This window comes from Bos taurus, chromosome 15, assembly GCF_002263795.3.
Source record: "Bos taurus isolate L1 Dominette 01449 registration number 42190680 breed Hereford chromosome 15, ARS-UCD2.0, whole genome shotgun sequence".
Classification (NCBI taxonomy): domain Eukaryota; kingdom Metazoa; phylum Chordata; class Mammalia; order Artiodactyla; family Bovidae; genus Bos; species Bos taurus.
In genome coordinates, this window is record NC_037342.1 from 29666091 (window position 1) to 29684011 (window position 17921).

At 50.0% G+C, this 17921-nt stretch overlaps 3 protein-coding genes across 4 annotated transcripts; 1 reads left to right on the forward strand and 2 right to left on the reverse strand.

Moving 5' to 3' along the window:
• The first annotated feature begins 680 nt into the window (after nucleotides 1–680).
• HMBS (hydroxymethylbilane synthase) lies at nucleotides 681–7974 on the forward strand. 2 transcript variants are annotated; one of them, NM_001046207.1, is given in 14 exon segments: nucleotides 681–858; nucleotides 3269–3322; nucleotides 3674–3746; nucleotides 4111–4160; nucleotides 4250–4305; nucleotides 4688–4765; nucleotides 4941–5018; nucleotides 5133–5208; nucleotides 6335–6448; nucleotides 6692–6730; nucleotides 6855–6974; nucleotides 7191–7244; nucleotides 7378–7464; nucleotides 7553–7974. In NM_001046207.1, coding segments are annotated over 14 exon segments (1086 nt in total). In that variant the 5' UTR covers nucleotides 681–825; the 3' UTR covers nucleotides 7727–7974.
• A 294-nt stretch (nucleotides 7975–8268) lies between these two features.
• On the reverse strand, nucleotides 8269–9585 carry H2AX (H2A.X variant histone). The gene is given in 1 exon segment (NM_001079780.2): nucleotides 8269–9585. A coding segment is annotated over 1 exon segment (432 nt). The 5' UTR covers nucleotides 9510–9585; the 3' UTR covers nucleotides 8269–9077.
• A 747-nt stretch (nucleotides 9586–10332) lies between these two features.
• Nucleotides 10333–15161, reverse strand: DPAGT1 (dolichyl-phosphate N-acetylglucosaminephosphotransferase 1). The gene is made up of 9 exons (NM_001015664.1): nucleotides 14821–15161; nucleotides 14397–14517; nucleotides 14008–14221; nucleotides 13614–13760; nucleotides 12409–12493; nucleotides 11669–11857; nucleotides 11267–11354; nucleotides 10945–11100; nucleotides 10333–10861 (listed from the first exon to the last, which is right to left on the reverse strand). Exons 1-9 carry the CDS (start codon nucleotides 14979–14981, stop codon nucleotides 10796–10798), a joined length of 1227 nt encoding a protein of 408 aa, NP_001015664.1. The 5' UTR covers nucleotides 14982–15161; the 3' UTR covers nucleotides 10333–10795.
• Nucleotides 15162–17921: the final 2760 nt, after the last annotated feature.

The window sequence follows — 17921 nt, forward strand, 5'->3', positions numbered from 1 at the left end:
CCTTGAAGTCCAAGGGACTCTCAAGAGTCTTCTCCAACACCATCACAGTTCAAAAGCATCAATTCTTTGGCGCTCAGCTTTCTTTATGGTTCCACTCTCATGTCTTTAGATGACTACTGGAAAAACCATACCTTTGACTAGAAAGACCTCTGTCAGTAAAGTAATGTCTCTGCTTTTTAATATGCTGTCTAGGTCTGTCATAGCTTTTCTTCCAAGGAGCAAGCATCTTTTAATTTCATGGCTTCAGTCACCATATGCAGTGATTTGGAGCCCAAGAAAATAAAGTCTGTCACTGTTTCCATTGTTTCCCCATTTATTTGCCATGAAGTGATGGGACTGGATGCCATGATCTTAGTTTTTTGAATATTGAATTTTAATCCAGCTTTTTCACTCTCCTCTTTCACTTTCATCAAGAGGCTCTTTAAGTTCTTTGCTTTCTGCCACAAGGGTGGTGTTATCTGCATATCTGAGGTTATTGATCATTCTCCCGGCCATCTTGATTCCAGCTTGTGCTTCATCCAGTCCGGGATTTCGCAAGATATACTCTGCATTTAAGTTAAATAAGCAAGGTTGCAATATCAATAGCGGTGGTAACCCAAGGTAAGGTCTTCGCTGTCGCAATCGTTCTAATTCCCGCCCAGGGGAAGTCCCGCCCTGTCTGGCGGCGCCGGAAGTGACGCAGTCCCTTAGCGGAGCCGGGAGTGTGTGGCTGCTGGAGAAGCTGGAGACCTGCGCGAGCCCAGTGTCCGGCCGGCAGGGGCCTTCGGCTTCCCCGACACCGGAGGACATTGGCGGCAGCCCCGGGCCTAGCTGCCGAGCACAGCCATGTCTGGTAATGGCAACGCGGCCGCAATAGCGGTGAGTCCAGAGCCGGTGACCCTTTCAACCTCAGTCTTCCGCACTAGCGGTGCAACGATTGGCCCCAAGTTGCCACTCTCCGTCGCCCATTGGTCGGGAGGGTTATCTGTCCCCCCCCCCGCCCCCCCGCTTTGGCCCGAATAGTTTTTAAAGGGCCAGTAGCTGCTGCTGCTGCTGGGTTGCCCTTAAAATCCGTATTGCCCTGGGGGAATCTGTGAACAGTGGGGACAGACTTAAGAGCAGAAGATTTGTCTCGAACGGGAACCTCGTTGCTGTGGGGATCTGAATGGCATCATGAGGCCTGGAGTCCACGGCTCTAGATTTAGTGACCCAACCCAGGAAAATTCATGTACACGAGACAGGGTGCTATTCCATGGGATCCTTTCACTCGAGACAGGTCCGAGGCAATTAGGATCGAGAGAGGAGAGCGTACCTCCAAGTCTCCGCACTACACTCAAACGTTTTGGAAGTGCACCTTCTCCCCTTTTTTCCTGTTAACGGCCACCTAGCCCCAACCTACACTCAAAATTCCCCAGCTGAGGCACCGTTCGTTGAGTTACTACCTTTGTGGGTGGGGAGTGCCCTCGAGCCTCCCTATTCTTAGCCTGGGGTCCTAGCTTTGGGCTTGTGCAGATGCAAAGTGCAGAGCTGGTGAGGCCAAAGTCAGCCTGAGATAAGAAAGGAGGAGGGCAGCAGTTTATCTCTTCCTGAACTACCTGCTGGTAAGGAATAGGATTCTTTGCCATTGTTGACATACCTGAGCGCTGGAATAGGAGTAACAAGATGTGATTCCAGCTCTCAGCGGTAAAGAATTCTTTACCCAGTGGTAAAGAATCTGCCTGCTAGTGCAGGAGACACAGGAGACAAAGGTTCGGTCCCTGGGTCGGGAAGATCCCCTAGAGTAGGAAATGGCAACCTACTCCAGCATTCTTGCTGGGAAAATTTCATGGACAGAGGAACCTGGTGGGCTACAATCCATGGGGTAACAAAGAGACACGACTGAGCCTGCACATGCATGCACCCATGATTTAACCTGTGGCCCTGGTCAAGTTGCTTGGCTCTTCACAGCCAGCCTTTGCTTCTGTAACATGGTTCCTCTCTGCCTGTTAAGTTGTTATGAAGCTTAATAGCAATAGCTCTAGTATATACGTACTTGATAAGGATCTTTTTACTGGAAGAGTTTGACTTGAATATGCTGTGCAGAATCAGTAAAATTAAGGGATTGTTTGAACATAGCAGTTTCTGGGATGTTTCTCTGGGCTCCTTGTGACCCAGAATTTTAGTGGCCATGTTTGGCATTTCGAGCTTAGTCTAATTTGCTCAGGGTACCCTAGGGTTTATTTATTGGAGAAGTGATAGCTGTGGAGCAGACTAAAGTCTGAGAGCAACCAGTTGTTACCTCCTCTATGACAGAGGCCCCAGATACCTGGCTGCAGAAGAACTCCATAGGATGAAGATTCCAGAATAGGGAAAGTTGATAGTGTCTGTAGGGGCTATTGTCTGATCTGGAAAGAAATAGGACCTCAGACTGGAGAACTCTGTTCTCCCTGGTTGGCACTGAATACGTTTGTCCAAGATATGCTGACAAGAGGAAGAGGTGTGTCCCACTGAGTTCTTGGCTTGGTCTATGACATCCTAATATTTCCTTCTTGGTGAAATCAGAGGCCACATTCTAGGTGAAGGGACATTAGACAGCTTATCCTCTTAGTCTTACAGAATATCAAAAGCAGAAGATACTTGAGTGCAAACTTCATTTTATAGATGAACAAATAACTTTATAGATGAAAAACAAGATGGTGAATTTAAGGTCACCCTGCCAAGAAGCTGAGCAGGACTATATGTCAGATCTATTGGCCCCAGACCTTTACATGTGCATGCCAACCAGATTACAGGATCCATAGTGTGGCAGCTATGGGGTAGGTCTTATAGTATCTAGGTAGCACTGAAGCTTTCTTGAAGCTGTTCTGTTGGGGATGCTGAACTTGTCCTCAGTGACTCAGCGCAAGTTCCCCTGTGTGGCCCCAGCTGCCCTGCCCCTGCCTGCTGCAGGCCCACCCTCTCTGGGGCCAGGCTGATGGGCCTTATCTCTCTATCCACCTGGTTGAGTGCAGCATTCCTGATGCCTTTGCTTAGATGAGCTTCAGGGCTTAGTGTCCTTGTCATTACAGCAACAGCGGGTCCTACTATCGCTTCTCTCTGGTCTCTGCTTCTCTGGATCTGTGAGGAGGCAGAAGGTATTAGGGAAGGTAAAGGGACTGTCTTGGAGAGTCTTTCCCCACTCTGAGGCTCACGTGGCCACAGGGAAGGGGCTGAGGTTCCTTTATTCCAAGCCAGTGAGTCTGATTCTTGGACAAGGTTTTGAGGACCTTGAACAGCAGCGGGGACTGTAACCTGGGGACTTTTTTTGCAGGAAGAAGACACCCCAAAGATGAGAGTGATTCGAGTGGGTACCCGCAAGAGCCAGGTTAGTGCAGGTACCAGGGTGGAGGAGGTTTGTCAGAAGAGTTCTGTGTTCATAGTATTATAAATTGGGGGGCCCAGAGGGTTCTCAGCAGCCTGGGGATGGAGGAAATGGGGTGACTGAGCATTAAATCCCATGCAGAATGACAGATGGCATTCTGTGAAGAGATAGTCCCTAAGCTGGGGAAGTTATTGGGGTACAGAGGACTCCCAGTCCAGAATCCTCCCCTTCCTAGGTAGCCATTCAATGCCCTCTCTGAATTCCAATCCCTTCAGGATCTCTATGATCCTGTGAGGATTTGAGCCTAGGGCAGTGGCCAGACTACAGGGCTAACCTAAATTTCTCCCCCCACAGCTGGCTCGCATACAGACGGACAGTGTGGTGGCAACGCTGAAAGCTTTATACCCAGGCCTGCAGTTTGAAATAAGTGAGTTTTCTGGACAGGAATGGAAGCTGTTTGGAAGCTTTTATCCCCCTGGAGGGGGCTTTCTTTGACCAGAACCTGGTCCCATTGCCTCTGAGAGTTCTTGGCTATCCCCAGTTTGGAGGGCCCATTCCTCCTTTGAACACCTCCAGCTTTGCGCTTACCTAGGCTAGCCTAGCATTTTAATATCTTCTGCTTTGTGTCTTTTTATGATTGTGTCTGGTCTTCCTCTTAGATTGTACTTTCTCAGGGATCTGGTGCTTTTCTGCCTCTGTATCTACTGCCAATCTTAGCACAAGTGCTGGGCTTAGCAGGGGCTCAATAAATGCTGTTCCATGAGCATCTAATTGGTTGACTTTCTCTTCAGTTGCTATGTCCACCACGGGGGACAAGATTCTTGATACCGCGCTCTCTAAGGTAGCACCATTTTTCATCCAACCCTTTCCTCCCTCGTCCTCTTTCCTTTCCCCCAAAGATTCACCTTGAAGTTCTTTCTTGCCTGGCAGATTGGAGAGAAGAGCCTGTTTACCAAGGAGCTGGAGCATGCTTTGGAGAGGAATGAGTAAGTGAAATCGGGAGCATGACGCCCTCCCAAGCTCTCACTAGGACCCCAGTGCACATCACATCTGGGTGTCAGCTAGACTGTTAGGCTTAAAAGCTTGGATAGGCTAGAGCGGGGCTCATATGTCAGTTTTTCAGGCCTCAGAAAAGGAGAGAGTCCTGGATCTGAGCCTTCTGGCTGCCTGGGGTGCTGGACTGGCTGGGGGAGGGGGGTGAGAGGGAAGAGAAGAGGGGGAGCAAGTCTCAGGGACCCAAGGTCTCAGAAATGCCTGCTTCCTGAACTGCTCTGGGCTCCACCAGTGACATACAAGCAGGAGTGAGTGGAGAAGGGCTAGGGCCTGCTGCTCAGACCCCTTCTTCTTGCCTCTCTCCCATCTCCCTAGAGTGGACCTAGTTGTTCATTCGCTGAAGGACCTGCCCACGGTGCTTCCTCCTGGCTTCACCATTGGAGCTGTCTGCAAGTAAGAGCTCTGCCCTTTAGGACTTGGCTTTCTGTCTCTAGGCTGTCTCCCCTAACCTGAGGAATGTCATGCATGGCAGAAAACTCAGAAAATGCTAGTTAGTTGACTATTGAGAAAGACTGGAAGTGACCTGAACTGAGATCTCTCCCTCATTCTATGACCTCTCCATCTCCAGGCGGGAGAGCCCCTATGATGCTGTTGTCTTTCACCCAAAATTTGTTGGGAAGACTCTAGAAACCTTGCCAGAGAAGAGGTAAGTGGACAGGCATCTTGGGATATGTACAGCAGATGGAGGGGTGGAAGGAGGAGATTTCAGAACAGTTCCTGCTTAGAGTTAAATCTCATTTTAAACCATCTCTCTGCACAGTGTGGTAGGAACTAGCTCCCTGCGGAGAGCAGCCCAGCTGCAGAGAAAGTTCCCACATCTGGAGTTCAAGAGTATTGTATCCTTCCAGAGAAGGGAGGAGGCAGCAGCCAAGGAGGAAGACAAAGTCCAGAGGGCCCTGGGAGTTGTGAGGGGGAAGGACTTCCAGAGGAAGTGGACTGTGAACGCAGTGGACTGCATGTCATCCCATTCATCCACCCACCCTTCTATCCATCCATCCATTCATAATCCTTTCATGTTTTCTTAGCCCCAAGCAAGTGCCTGGCACTGGGGATATGGTGAGCAAGATCAGCATTGTCCATCCTAACATAGTTTACATTTTAGTTCTGGAGACAGACAACCAGGCATTGACAATACAGAATGATGCTGAATATTGATTACATGGAGGCAGTGGGATTGGCAGTTGCTTCCATTTTAATTAAATTTTTTAATTGAGGTATAGTTGATGTACAATGTTGTGTTAATTTTTGGTGATTTGGTGATTCAGTTATACATATATATATATGTTATACATATATATACGTATTTTTTCATATTATTTTCCATTGTGGTTTATTACAAGATATTGGACATAGTTCCCTGCGCTATACCATGGGACCTTGTTGTTTATCTGTTTTGTATGTAGTAGTTTGTATCAGCTTATCTCAAACTCCTGATTTATCCCTACCCCACTACTTTCCCCTTTGGTAATCATAAATCCATTTTTATTTTATATTCCACCGTATTGTTTTGATTTTTACAGTTATGTTTGTAAAGCTGATTTTCAAAGTAATATTTGCTAAGTCCTTCAATGTAGAAAGTAGAGAATTCTCTGGAGGCTTCTAGCTGGAACATCTAAACACAGACTTGAGGGTCAAGGAAGGCTTCTTAGAGGTGTTGTAACCTTGGGTAAGGTTAAATATAATAACTTAAAACCTCTATCATTTCCTCATCTGTAAAATGAAGATGTAATACTACTGCCTATTCTTTCACCCTTGGGCTGTGGTGAAAATGCAATGAATTGATGTATATAAAGCACTTCAGAACAGTGTGTGGCATATAGCAAGTATGAGTAAGTGTTAGCAGTTGTCACCAAGCTGAGAACTCAAAAGGTGAGAAGTTAGCAGCTAGAGGGACTCAGACAGAGGAAACAGCATCAGGCTCCAGCCTGCCCAAAACTTGTGGTCCTTAGTGTCTCTCCACAGCGGGGAAACCTCAACACGCGACTGCGGAAGCTGGATGAGCTGCAGGAGTTCAGTGCCATCATCCTGGCCACAGCTGGCCTGCAGCGCATGGGCTGGCAGAACCGGGTGGGGCAGGTAGGTTTCCTCTCTCCTCTCTAGTTGCCTTCATCTCCTTCCTGCCTATATTCTTTTTGAATACCCATTTCTAGCCAGTGCAAGCTGGAAATGAGACCCAGGTTAGCAAGGTTGGGGCTCAGAGGCTGGACTCCCACTTTTGCTTACCCAGGCTTTCTATAGGTAGGGAAACCCCAACTCAGTGCTGTGTGCTTCTGGGCACCCCTACCTCCACCCTTCTGACTGCCTCTTCTGCCCCCACAGATCCTGCACCCCGAGGAGTGCATGTATGCTGTGGGTCAGGTATGCTTGACCACGGAAGCCATGTATTGTTGTCTCCTCCTTTTGTTTTCAACCAAGTTCTGTCCCTTAGCTCCATTGGCTGGGGAAAGATTGGTACTGGTATCTTAGGCTATTTTCCCATCAGGGGGCTCTGGGTGTGGAAGTTCGAGCCAAAGACCAGGACATCTTGGATCTGGTGGGTGTGTTGCACGATCCTGAGACTCTACTTCGCTGCATTGCTGAACGATCCTTCCTAAGGCACCTGGTAGGACCTGTGCTCCTGTGGAGGGGTGGATATTAGGAAGGGTAATGGGGAGATTTCTCCTGCTGTGTATTTAGTCATAACTCATTAAGAATGGACAGGACCCAGGTCTGGGCCCCTGCCTCATTTTCCGTTATGTCCTTGGCGGGAGTCTGTCTCTGGGCTCTGGTTGCAGGGTGGTGATAAGGATCTTAAGCTAACAGGGAGAACTTGTTGCAGGAAGGAGGTTGCAGTGTGCCAGTGGCAGTGCATACAGCTATTAAGGATGGGCAAGTAAGCAGGGGAAGATGGGTGGCAGGGCAGGGAAGGAACTGGCATTTCCCCTGTGTATCCACCACCATGAAGAGCACAGGTTTCTAAGTAGTTCTCTCTTACAATTTACTGAGGCAGCCATTTTCTTTCCCAGCTGTACCTGACTGGAGGAGTCTGGAGTCTGAATGGTGCAGAGACCATGCAAGACACCATGCAAACCACCATCCATGTCCCTGTCCAGGTGCCAAGGCTGCAAGGGGAGGGAAACACATCTTTATGTTACCTCCCCTTTCCTTCTCACCAAATCCAACCCTTCTTCCTTCGCCCAGCATGAAGATGGCCCTGAAGATGATCCACAGCTGGTGGGCATCACTGCCCGGAACATTCCACGACAACCCCAGCTGGCTGCTGAGAACCTGGGCATCAGCCTGGCCACCTTGTTGCTGAACAAAGGAGCCAAGAACATCTTGGATGTTGCACGGCAGCTCAATGAAGCCCACTAATTGGTCTGTGGGGCACAGGTGCCTGCCTTGCTGGTCACCCAGTGCCTACATCCCAGCCCTCTGCTACCTGAGAAGTGACTACCCCCACAGGATTGAACTGCAGGGCAGAGACTTCCAGAGACTTGTCTCACAGAGGGGCCTTGCCTCCCCAGGTGGGGGCTTCCTCTCTAGAGAAAAAAAAAAATCTTAGTAATAAGCCACAGCCTTTGAATGTAACCAGTTGTACTAATAAACCAAATTTAAAGGTGGTTTTTGTTTTTGGTGGGGCTGCAGAAAAGGAAGGACAAACTCAAAACTGTTTATGCCTGATCTCTGAGGCTAGGACCCTTTCAAAGTTCTGAAAAACGCCTTCTGTCAGTAGTTCCCATTTTCTAACAGAATCGAGTGTCTCCCAGGGAACGCCAAGAAAGCCATCATCTTAATAATCTACAATTTGTCGCTCTAGTTAACAGTAAAGCCTTATATCGGTTCCCCTCCCCCACTACCTTTAGGTATCTACAGAGTCGACTCTACAACCCTTTCGCAAAATGAAGACACCTCACTTTTCTTTAGGAAAAAACCCTTTAATAAAATTAGTCCATCTGAAACTTCCCCCCAATACCTAAAGTACTAGTTTTGGATGGGTTAGCTGCAAAATTCCAGTTCCGAAGCCAAAGGCGGCTCAGTCCAGACGGGGATTAACGGACTTGTGCTGGTATCTAGGTGCTTGGCAGGCGGAGTGGACCCGCCGGGAAGGGAGCGGGGAGGAGGGGCGGACGCGGGGGCAGGGCTCCCACAGACCCCACGCCGCCAGGACCCGCTACCGTTGGCGACGCTCACGCCGCGAAGGGTTTCTTCCACACAGGCCAGCGAATGAAGATGGAGGGAACGCGGCCGTGCGAGGCCCGAGATCCGGCAGCAAAAGGGGTCCCAGGACGAAATGAAGCAACCGATTGACTCCGCCGCCGGCGGCAATCGAGTCCCGTTCTAAGCACCGAGCTGTAGCAGAGCGCACGGCCTCACCGGCGACCGTCCGCACCGACTCACCTTCCTCCCCGGCCCTGCGTCAGCTCGGCCGGCCCAGCTTTCCGGAAGGTGCCGCGGCCTCCCCGCAGCCCATCGGCATTCTGGGGCCAACCCGGCCGAGTCACGAGCTCGCTCCCGGGGCCGAGCGGCGTTCGAACGCACGCCCTCCGCCGAGCTTCGGCGGGAGCGAGCCGCGGGGGGAGGGGCGGGCCGGGAAGGGGCGAGCGCGCAGCCGCCCGGCCCGGAGCCCGAAGTGGTCCAGCTCTTTCCGTGAGTGCTGTGGTGGCCCTTAAAAGGGCCTTTGTGGTGTAGAGGGGAGGGCTGGGCGGTGGCGGTACGGGCGCCCTCAGTACTCCTGAGAGGCCTGGGTGGCCTTCTTGCCGCCCGCTGGCGCCTTCGGCCCCACGGTGGCGCTGGTCTTCTTAGGCAGCAGCACGGCCTGGATGTTGGGCAGGACGCCTCCCTGGGCGATCGTCACGCCGCCCAGCAGCTTGTTGAGCTCCTCGTCGTTGCGGATGGCCAGCTGCAGGTGGCGGGGGATTATCCGCGTCTTCTTGTTGTCGCGGGCCGCATTGCCCGCCAGCTCCAGGATCTCAGCGGTGAGGTACTCGAGTACCGCCGCCAGGTAGACCGGCGCGCCGGCGCCCACCCTCTCGGCGTAGTGGCCCTTCCGCAGCAGCCGGTGCACGCGGCCCACGGGAAACTGAAGGCCTGCTCGCGAAGAGCGCGACTTGGCCTTGGCGCGGGCCTTGCCGCCGGTCTTGCCGCGGCCAGACATGCTGTATGAGGTAGAGGAGCGGTGAGAAGGACGGCTGACAAAACACAGGAACAGCCACCCGCCGCAGTCTAACGCTTCCGCGCGCGCCCCGGGGCTACCCTTATAAGCTCCTCAGGGCACACCCCCGCGCCCTCCTGATTGGCTCTTTTCTCAAATACCCGCCTCTGGTTGGCTGAGGTTAACTCTTCGGTGACGCGCCTCAGCTGAGGGAACGCGTCCGCCGATTGGTCGAATTTGAAAACCCTTTGCCCGGGGAACAGGAGAGGAGGTGCAGAGACTACCCGACAGCCAGCCAGTCTCGGCTGTAGCCAATCCAAGTGAAGCGCGCCAGATTTAAACGCTACAGCCCGAGACCAGAACCGGAAGACAAGAAGAGTAGAATCGGAAGCCACCTCAAGAGCGTCTGGGAAGTCTGCGCAAGGCAGGCCTAGGATTTTTAAAGGAAAAGAGTCAACACCACAACTATCTCTGCCTCCCGTCCTAGGTCTGGTCACTCCCTCCTCCTACCTGGCAAAAGAAGAGTGAAAAAGGGAAGGAATGAGACCCCCCTGAAAGTCCAACTCTACCCCAGAGAACAGATAACGCCAATCTTATGGCCCCTTATGCTACCCGAGCAGCAGGATTTCACATTTATTCAACATGTTCTGTCTGGTCTGTTCTTTCTGATCACTTCTTGCTAGGAGGCGCCTGATGTGCTTAAAAAGAAAGAAAGAAAAAAGGATGGGACAGAGATAGGCATCCTGTCCAAGGAAATACTTCCTTCAACCTTCCCCATCCACCCTACAATGCCCACATAGGAAATATACCTATAGGAACAACAAGAAAAAGACAATACTTTATTGTCACCACTGGGAGCACCTGGCCCCCGGTCTGCTCTTAATCATCAGAATACTTAATTTATAGTCAAATGTCAAGTCACCTTTGAACCTGTGTCCCTATCCCCAGCCAGAGTTCTGTCCCAAGTCCAGCATTTTCCTTGAGTGTCAGAGTTGTGGGCAATTGCATAAAAGCTACAGTACCCCAACTTAGGAGGCAGCAAAGATGGGATGGAGAGGGAGAGTGGCAAGCTGAAGAAAGCCATAGGCAAAGTCCAATCACCAGTTATTAGAGAGCAAGACAGGCCCAAGTGTCAATAATCACAGGGGAAAGGAAATGCTGAGAACAAAATCTGGAGGAAAATGAAGGGTGGGAGAGGCCTGGGCCAGTTGGCAGTCTTGGTCCAGGAAATGTTGGCCTGAGTCAGGAACCCCGGAGGCTGTGAAGCAAAGAGCAATGGATCAGGGGACTCAGACATCATAGAAGAGTCGGACAAGCTGGTACCGAATGGAGAAGGTGACAGCACTACCGACGACCTGCAAGGAGAAATGAACTATAGTAAGAACCCTGGAGAAAGAGAGACAAGGAGGTGTAAACCACACCCCCAATAGCATTGCACCTGTAGCAACAGCAGGAGGAGGGTGAGGTTTCTCTCATGCATGGGCCCAAAGACTTTAAGTAGCAAGTTGATGAGGGTCATGTTGTTACATTCCGTGAAGGCACCATCCTCATCCTCACTGTGGCGCACCGTCAGTAGCCCAAGGTTCTCTGCTACCTGGAGAGGCCAAAAGTGGAGAGAACTTTTGCTAATACTTATGCTTCAGGAATGGGATCTGCTGAATGCTTGCAAACTCCCCTCGGGTCTGATGTAGGCCTAGGTTTTCCCATTCCCTGAATTCAGAATGGCAGCCTAGAGCCTTACCTCCTTGTTACCCTGTTACCTTTAGAATAAAGGTGCCCAAGAAAGAGAGGCTCTTGGTCTTGAACTTGGAATAGCTCATCTCCAGTTTGCCTGTCTTGGTATTGAGTCTGCAGGGGAAGAGAGCTTCATGTGACTGGGCCACTACACAAAGAACTCTCCTCACTGTGGTTAATCCATAGAAAGAGCACTGAATGTAGGGTCAAACACCCTGAGATCTATTTCTGGTTCTGCTGCATACTTCTGTGTGATCAGTGCTGCTGTGAACATTAAATGAGATCATGTAACTAAATGTGCTCTGTAATGTATAAAGGGCTAACTGTGTGGAGAAAGCCCTTCTTTGGGTCCACTCCCTTTGCACAGCAAATGTCTAAGGCATCCCGAGTGACAAAGCTATGATGTCCCTTTCAAGCCCCAAAGCTACCTGGGCATACGGTGGCGAGGACAGGGGATGATATGCAGGAGCTGAGGCAGTGAGTAGAGGAAGTTGAACACCTGGGGCATGAAGAAGAGGAGCATGGTCTTGCTGAAGTGTCCCAAGATGCCCACCACGGCAAAGGTCATGCCAGCAAAGTAACAGAAGGTATCTCCCACAAACACCCGTGATGGGTACCTGCGTAGGGGAGAGGATCTGAGCCATCAGCAAGAGGTGTTAGCAATTCTTTATCTCACATTACACATCCTGGGCACTGGGCTAGCCCTAGCTAGATCTGGCTCAGAGAGGGTTCGCGCTCTCCCAGCAACTCTCCAGGAACCAAGGCCCTGATTCCTTCTATTCCTGGGGGCTCCACAGCATCTGCCTCAGTGACTGATTTATGAATTGCGTGCATGCTAAGTCCCTCAGTCATGTCTGACTCTTTGTGACCGCATGAACTGTAGCCTCCCATGGAATTTCCCAGGGAAGAATACTGGGGTGGGGTGCCATGTCCTGCTTCAGGGAATCTTCCTGTCCCAGGGATTGAACCAGGTCTCCTATATTGCAGGTGGATTCTTTAGCACTGAGCCACTGGGGAAGCCCAAGACTTAAGAATATAACCAACTAAAGACCCAGAGAACAATACAGAGATGTGCAGGTTTAGCCTCTGTATCAGGAGATGGGTCACAATCAGGACAATACCTGCCACATGTCCAAAGAGCTGTCCCCCCATCCACAGGCCTACTTACCAGTTATGGTAGAGCAGTCCCAAGGTGGTGAAAAAAAAGGGTATCATGAAGTAGAGAGAAAAGATGTGATCATCTCGATAATCACCTTTGGAAGAAGGGGAAAAAGAAAGAAGGAAAAGTTGATGTCCACTTCCCCTGCACATCATGGTCCTATTTTCCTCTGTCTCTTAAGTTCTTTCCCAAGCTATACAGTCCACCTCTCTAAAGTCTCAAGGACTCACTACCCCTTTTATATCACCCAGGCAATTTCCAATACTTCACCTCTTTCATGAACCCCTCCTAAACTAGTTACTGTCTTACATTTGGTTCAGACCATTCACACTCTTGTTTGAATATCAGCTTTACTTCCTGAGTGACCATGATCATGACACATTTAACCTAACATGACACGTTTAACCTCTCTGAGTCTCAGTTTCTTATCTGTGAAAGAAGTTGATAAAAAATACCTGCCACATAGAGCTGCTACAGAATTTAAAGTGAGATTACATTTTCAAAGTGCTTAACTTTAATAAGCACTTATGGAGGTCCTTCAGCCAAAGACCACTAAAAACATGCCTGGAGTCAAAGCTAGGTTTACTGAGGTGTAACAAAGGACACTTTGGAACCCACACACTGTGGGGAACCTTAGGATGCCTCAGTAAGGAGGTGTTAGGAGGACTTGTTATAGGATTTGTTTTAAGTAATTCTGCGGAGGATACAAGGAAACAGAGTTTTGCCCTGGACTGGGTGCTGTCAGCAGGGTTAGTGCCATGATTGAGAAGCTTAATAATTTTTATCCAAGAAGTGAGAACTGAGCTGTTATCAGAAGGAAGCAGCAACCATTCATTTTAGCCAGCACGGGATCTTGGTCATTGTGAGATGTACTGTGTTCCTGTGGTTTTGTCTATTCTCAGACTGTTATAGAGGGGGTCTGGTTTTGGTCACAGTTACCCTATCTGATTTGGGGTTTTATAAAATTGTTTATGCTCAATAGGAGAAGGCTATGGCCTACCTATTAGTGACAATCCCTTTATAAATGCTAGGGCTTTCTTTCTCACATTTAACAAATCTTAGTTACTATTTGTAACTTACTATTAATAAGTAAATAGCTCCCCTTATTTTCCATAATTATTCACATATCACATTTTTTCTGAATTCCCCAAAGCCAAAGATCAGGCCGCTTCCTTAACACTCAAGACTTCTCTCCCTATTCCAATCCCACCTACCATCCAGCTCCACCAAGTTGAAGACAATGATGGAAGCAGAAATGACGAGTGACTGGCCAGCCTCAAGGCCATTAATTCCTGCTAGAATATTAATGGCATTGGTACAGAACACTGCCAGCAGCCCCATGTAGACATAGTACAGGATCCCTGCGGGAAGAAGACAGTAAGAAAAGTAATGCCGCCTGTGGAACGAGGATTTAAGGATATTCTGACAAAAGTGGTGAGGACCAAGTGTGGGATGAAAGGTCAACAGAAGGATCTAAGAAGACAAGGCGGGGACAAAACAGGAAGGAGAATGTGGAGCACCAGGAAGGATGCTCGGCCGGATATCTCACAGGGGGCAAGGGTGCCCTGAAGTAGGGGTCATAGGGGCAGAAGTGGCCGTGCTACTCACCCAAGTCCAGATGCAGGCCAAGGATCGGGCGTAAGGGCTTGGGTACCACAATGGTCGTGTTGCCAAAGTTGGTGAAATAGACCATGAGGAGAGGTAGTGAGGCAGCTGTGGGCAGCAGCAGCTTATGGCGCCAGCGCAAATTCAGTACATCATCCGCGAAGCCCAGGAAAATCATGCAGCAGATGGCAAGGAGTGCACCTATCAGGGCCACAAACTGGGGGAGGCTCGGGCATGTCATGGCTCCAGCCTACTCCCACTTCACCGTTCCTTTCAAGAAGACCCGTCTTTTCGTTAGTTCTCAGCTCCTCCCCGCAAACCCAAATAACCCCAACTCTCTTCACTAACTCCTAGCCCTAGCCCCAGGCAGCCGCCCACACTAACCCACTTACTTCATGGTGGGGGAAGGCTTTACACTGCTGCTCCACAAAGCAGTTCAGGAAAGGGAAAGGGATGAAGCAGAAGAGTATGATAAGGAAAACAGCACCGCTGATCACTCCCTGGGACTCTGGGCTGTGGCCCGGCAGCAAGTCAGGTGAAAGGGGGGGGGGGGGGAGGAAAGGGGGCGTGGTCACTCACTAATGCAAGCAGTACCGTCACCTAACTTGGCGGGGAAGGGCACCACCACTGGAATCCCAGATACACTCAAGGGTCCCACCTTTCCGCCTCCATCCCTTCCCCAATACTAACCAGATCTGCCCTCCACCTCCCAGAATCCCGGGCTGGCTGCTAGGTTAGCGCTCTGTCTAGCGCGCAGTCAAGCATTCCAGTCCCCGCCTTTGCCCACCCCTTCCCCCCGCCTGCCCTGCCCCTCACATTTGCTCCCGGCTGGATTTGTTGAGGTCCTGGCCACAGAGGCGCGCGGCGATGAAGTGGCCTCGGAAAGCAGGGATAAGGGTCACTGTGGCCACAAATCCCATCAGCGAGCCGATCAAATTCACCAACAGCGGCATAGGCAACTCCGGGAAGGCCCACATGGTGACCTGCCAGGCGGCCCACTCGGCCGCCTTCTTAGCTAATGGGCAAGCTCCAGCAGTAACGTGTAGCCGCTCCCCACAGGCTGGTTCTTCTACAGCAGCCTGAGCAAAACCCAACAACTCTGACCTGAGCCGCCTTCGGGACTCCCGCGAGCCTCTATGAAGCAACCTTGGCTCTGCCTCTCTGCCTCTGCTTACCCACTGTTTCCGCCCGGATCTAGTTCGCAGAGCAACTATCACTGGAAGGAGGCGGCCATTTTTAATACGGGCATAACAGTGGGGACAGAAGTGTGATTTTAAACCAAACCCTTTATTCGAGAGATGAATCATCACCAGGGATCTGGAAAAGCAATTAAAGAAGGACAAACAAAAGCAGATTCTTTCCCAACATCATATTAAAGATGTACAGCCCAAAGCGGAAAAACTCCTTGCCCGGTTCCAAGATGAGCGCCTCCTTGTACCACGTGTCTGACGCGGCTTATTTTTGATTCCACGTCAGGTTTAGCTCCGTCGGCCTCCGCTGGTCACGCTAAAAGAGCCAATGCCTGGCGTTTACTATGGGACGCCTCTGGAACCGGGAAGATGGCTACAGGAAGCAGGGGGGGCAGGGGGAGGGCAGGCGGGATAAGGATGTGGAGCAGCACCTGCTCCTTGTAGAAAAACCTGTTGCCAAGGTAGTCAACGTTGAGAAGGAAGCCAAGGTAAACACAACTCAGTTCCCCGAAACTCAGCTACGGCTTGGAAGATGATGTAAATTTTAAGCGCTGACACTTGAAAAGCCCCTCCCACTTCATGTTTTCCGGCGTCCTTGATTCAGGTACTTTTCCTACATCATCCCACCCGCCTTCTACCCCCGCAGTAGCAGTTAGTTGCCGGGCAACACAGCGGCGCACTTCAGAACTGATGGGGCTGGGAGTGCTCTCAGGTTTGGATTTAACCCAGTACTTGACTTTCCTTCGTATGGGATCATTAGACTGTGGCAGCCTTCCAATCCGAGGAGGTGAGGCCGAGGCTTTGGAAAGAACTAAGTAGGAGAACTCGGAGAAGGCAATGGCACCCCACTCCAGTACTTTTGCCTGGAAAATCCCATGGATGGAGGAGCCTGGTAGGCTGCAGTCCATGGGGTCGCTAGAGTCGGACACGACTGAGCGACTTCACTTTCACTTTTCACTTTCATGCATTGGAGAAGGAAATGGCAACCCACTCCAGTGTTCTTGCCTGGAGAATCCCAGGGACGGGGAAGCCTGGTGGGCTGCGGTCTATGGGGTCGCACAGAGTCGGACACGACTGAAGCGACTTAGCAGCAGCAGCAGCAAGTAGGAGAACCAAACCCCAAAGTGGCTGGCTTCTGGTAAACTTGAGGAATTCCCAGGCAGGTTTCTCCCTCCAGGTCAGGTGCCTTTTGCTTGGCACCTGTTTCCCTTGATCACACATTCACAGGCTCTTAGGTGGCAAATGATTCCAGTCCTCAGGGAAGAAATCATCACGAGGAAGTTGAGAGAACTCAAGTATGCTGATAGTTTCTTCATTCTTTTGAATAAGAGTCAGAGTCAGGTTGACTCTTTTTAGGCCAAAGGTAGTCCCTCTTGTCTCTCAAATGTCCTTTCTACTTGAAGGTGGCTCTAATTAACAACATAAAGCCATATATACGGCATGTATATATATATATATAAAGCCAGTAATTACTTGATAGTTGTATTCCACCAGTTTTTCAGTACTTATTATCCCACTGGTATTGTTTTTCTGTGTGTGAGTGTGCAGCTGCACATGGGTACATGAGTGTGCATCTGTAATTCCCTAGAGGCACAGTGTTTTCTGTTCCACAGGGTGTCCCCCTGGGGCTAAGCACACAGATATCTGTATCGAAGGCATCAACACATATAATGAGTCTCTATCTGAAAGAGGTACAGAGGGCAATAGGAAAGAACAATTAGTTGTGACCAGGGGAAGTGAGAGGAGCTTGAGGAAGAGTAATATCTCCAAAGATTTCAGTATGTGACAAGATTGGAAGGGCCTTTCAAAGAGGGAAAGTGAGACACCAGGAGCAGGTGAAAAGGAGGAGCTTGTGAGAGCCCCAGAGGAGGCAGCATTCAGATATCTGGTTGATCAGGAGCAGGCTGAGACTCCCTGGAGGTCTGAGGAATAGTCTGTATCTATTTCCTGTTTTATTAGGAGGCCAGTCCTAATAAATCTTCCCATCTTGGCATTGGGAACCTTTGTCTCTTTCTTCTCCAGAGATCGTTAGCCCTCCCCCACAACCCCCACTGGAAGAGGGTAGGGGACTTGTTCAAAAATAAGACACTGGGGATTCATGGATAGTAACATGCATACATGTTACTATCAGAACATGGTTACTTGGATACTTGTTATATAATCGGAATATTTTTGTTCCCATGATGGTAAATGCCCAATTGATTATCAGACTCACAAGGAGAAACAAACACATGATTGTTTGGGCACACTTGAAATTTTGTGCCTGTCCTGATACAAGTTCAAAGCATCTGCCTATATGCTGATGCTCATCCTAGGATCCATGGATTAGGTGGGTTGTCAATGGTTTCAGCTGGTTTCTTGGGCTGAGCAGGCAAGGTCTGAGATGCACATCTCCTGCTAGGAAGCCCTGAGTGCCTTCCAGTAAGCAAAGCCAATGCATTATTAAGTCCGATTGCCTGAAAAGACTGTCCTAGAAATGTTTCACAGTGCTGAACAAGTCATTATGAGACAGCTTTGGAGGGTTTGGATCTATGACACTTTCAGGACCATATCTGTGGCTTTTTCCAGGCAGCTGAGTTACTTTTTTCCATTTCTTCCTGCCTCTCCTTTATCAGCAAGCCCCAAGATCTCCCATTCCACTTGGATGATACAAATAGATTTTCAAAAGATGGAAACAGCATAGAAAATCTCAGTGTTTACATGTATATTGGAATATTTTCTGTTAGG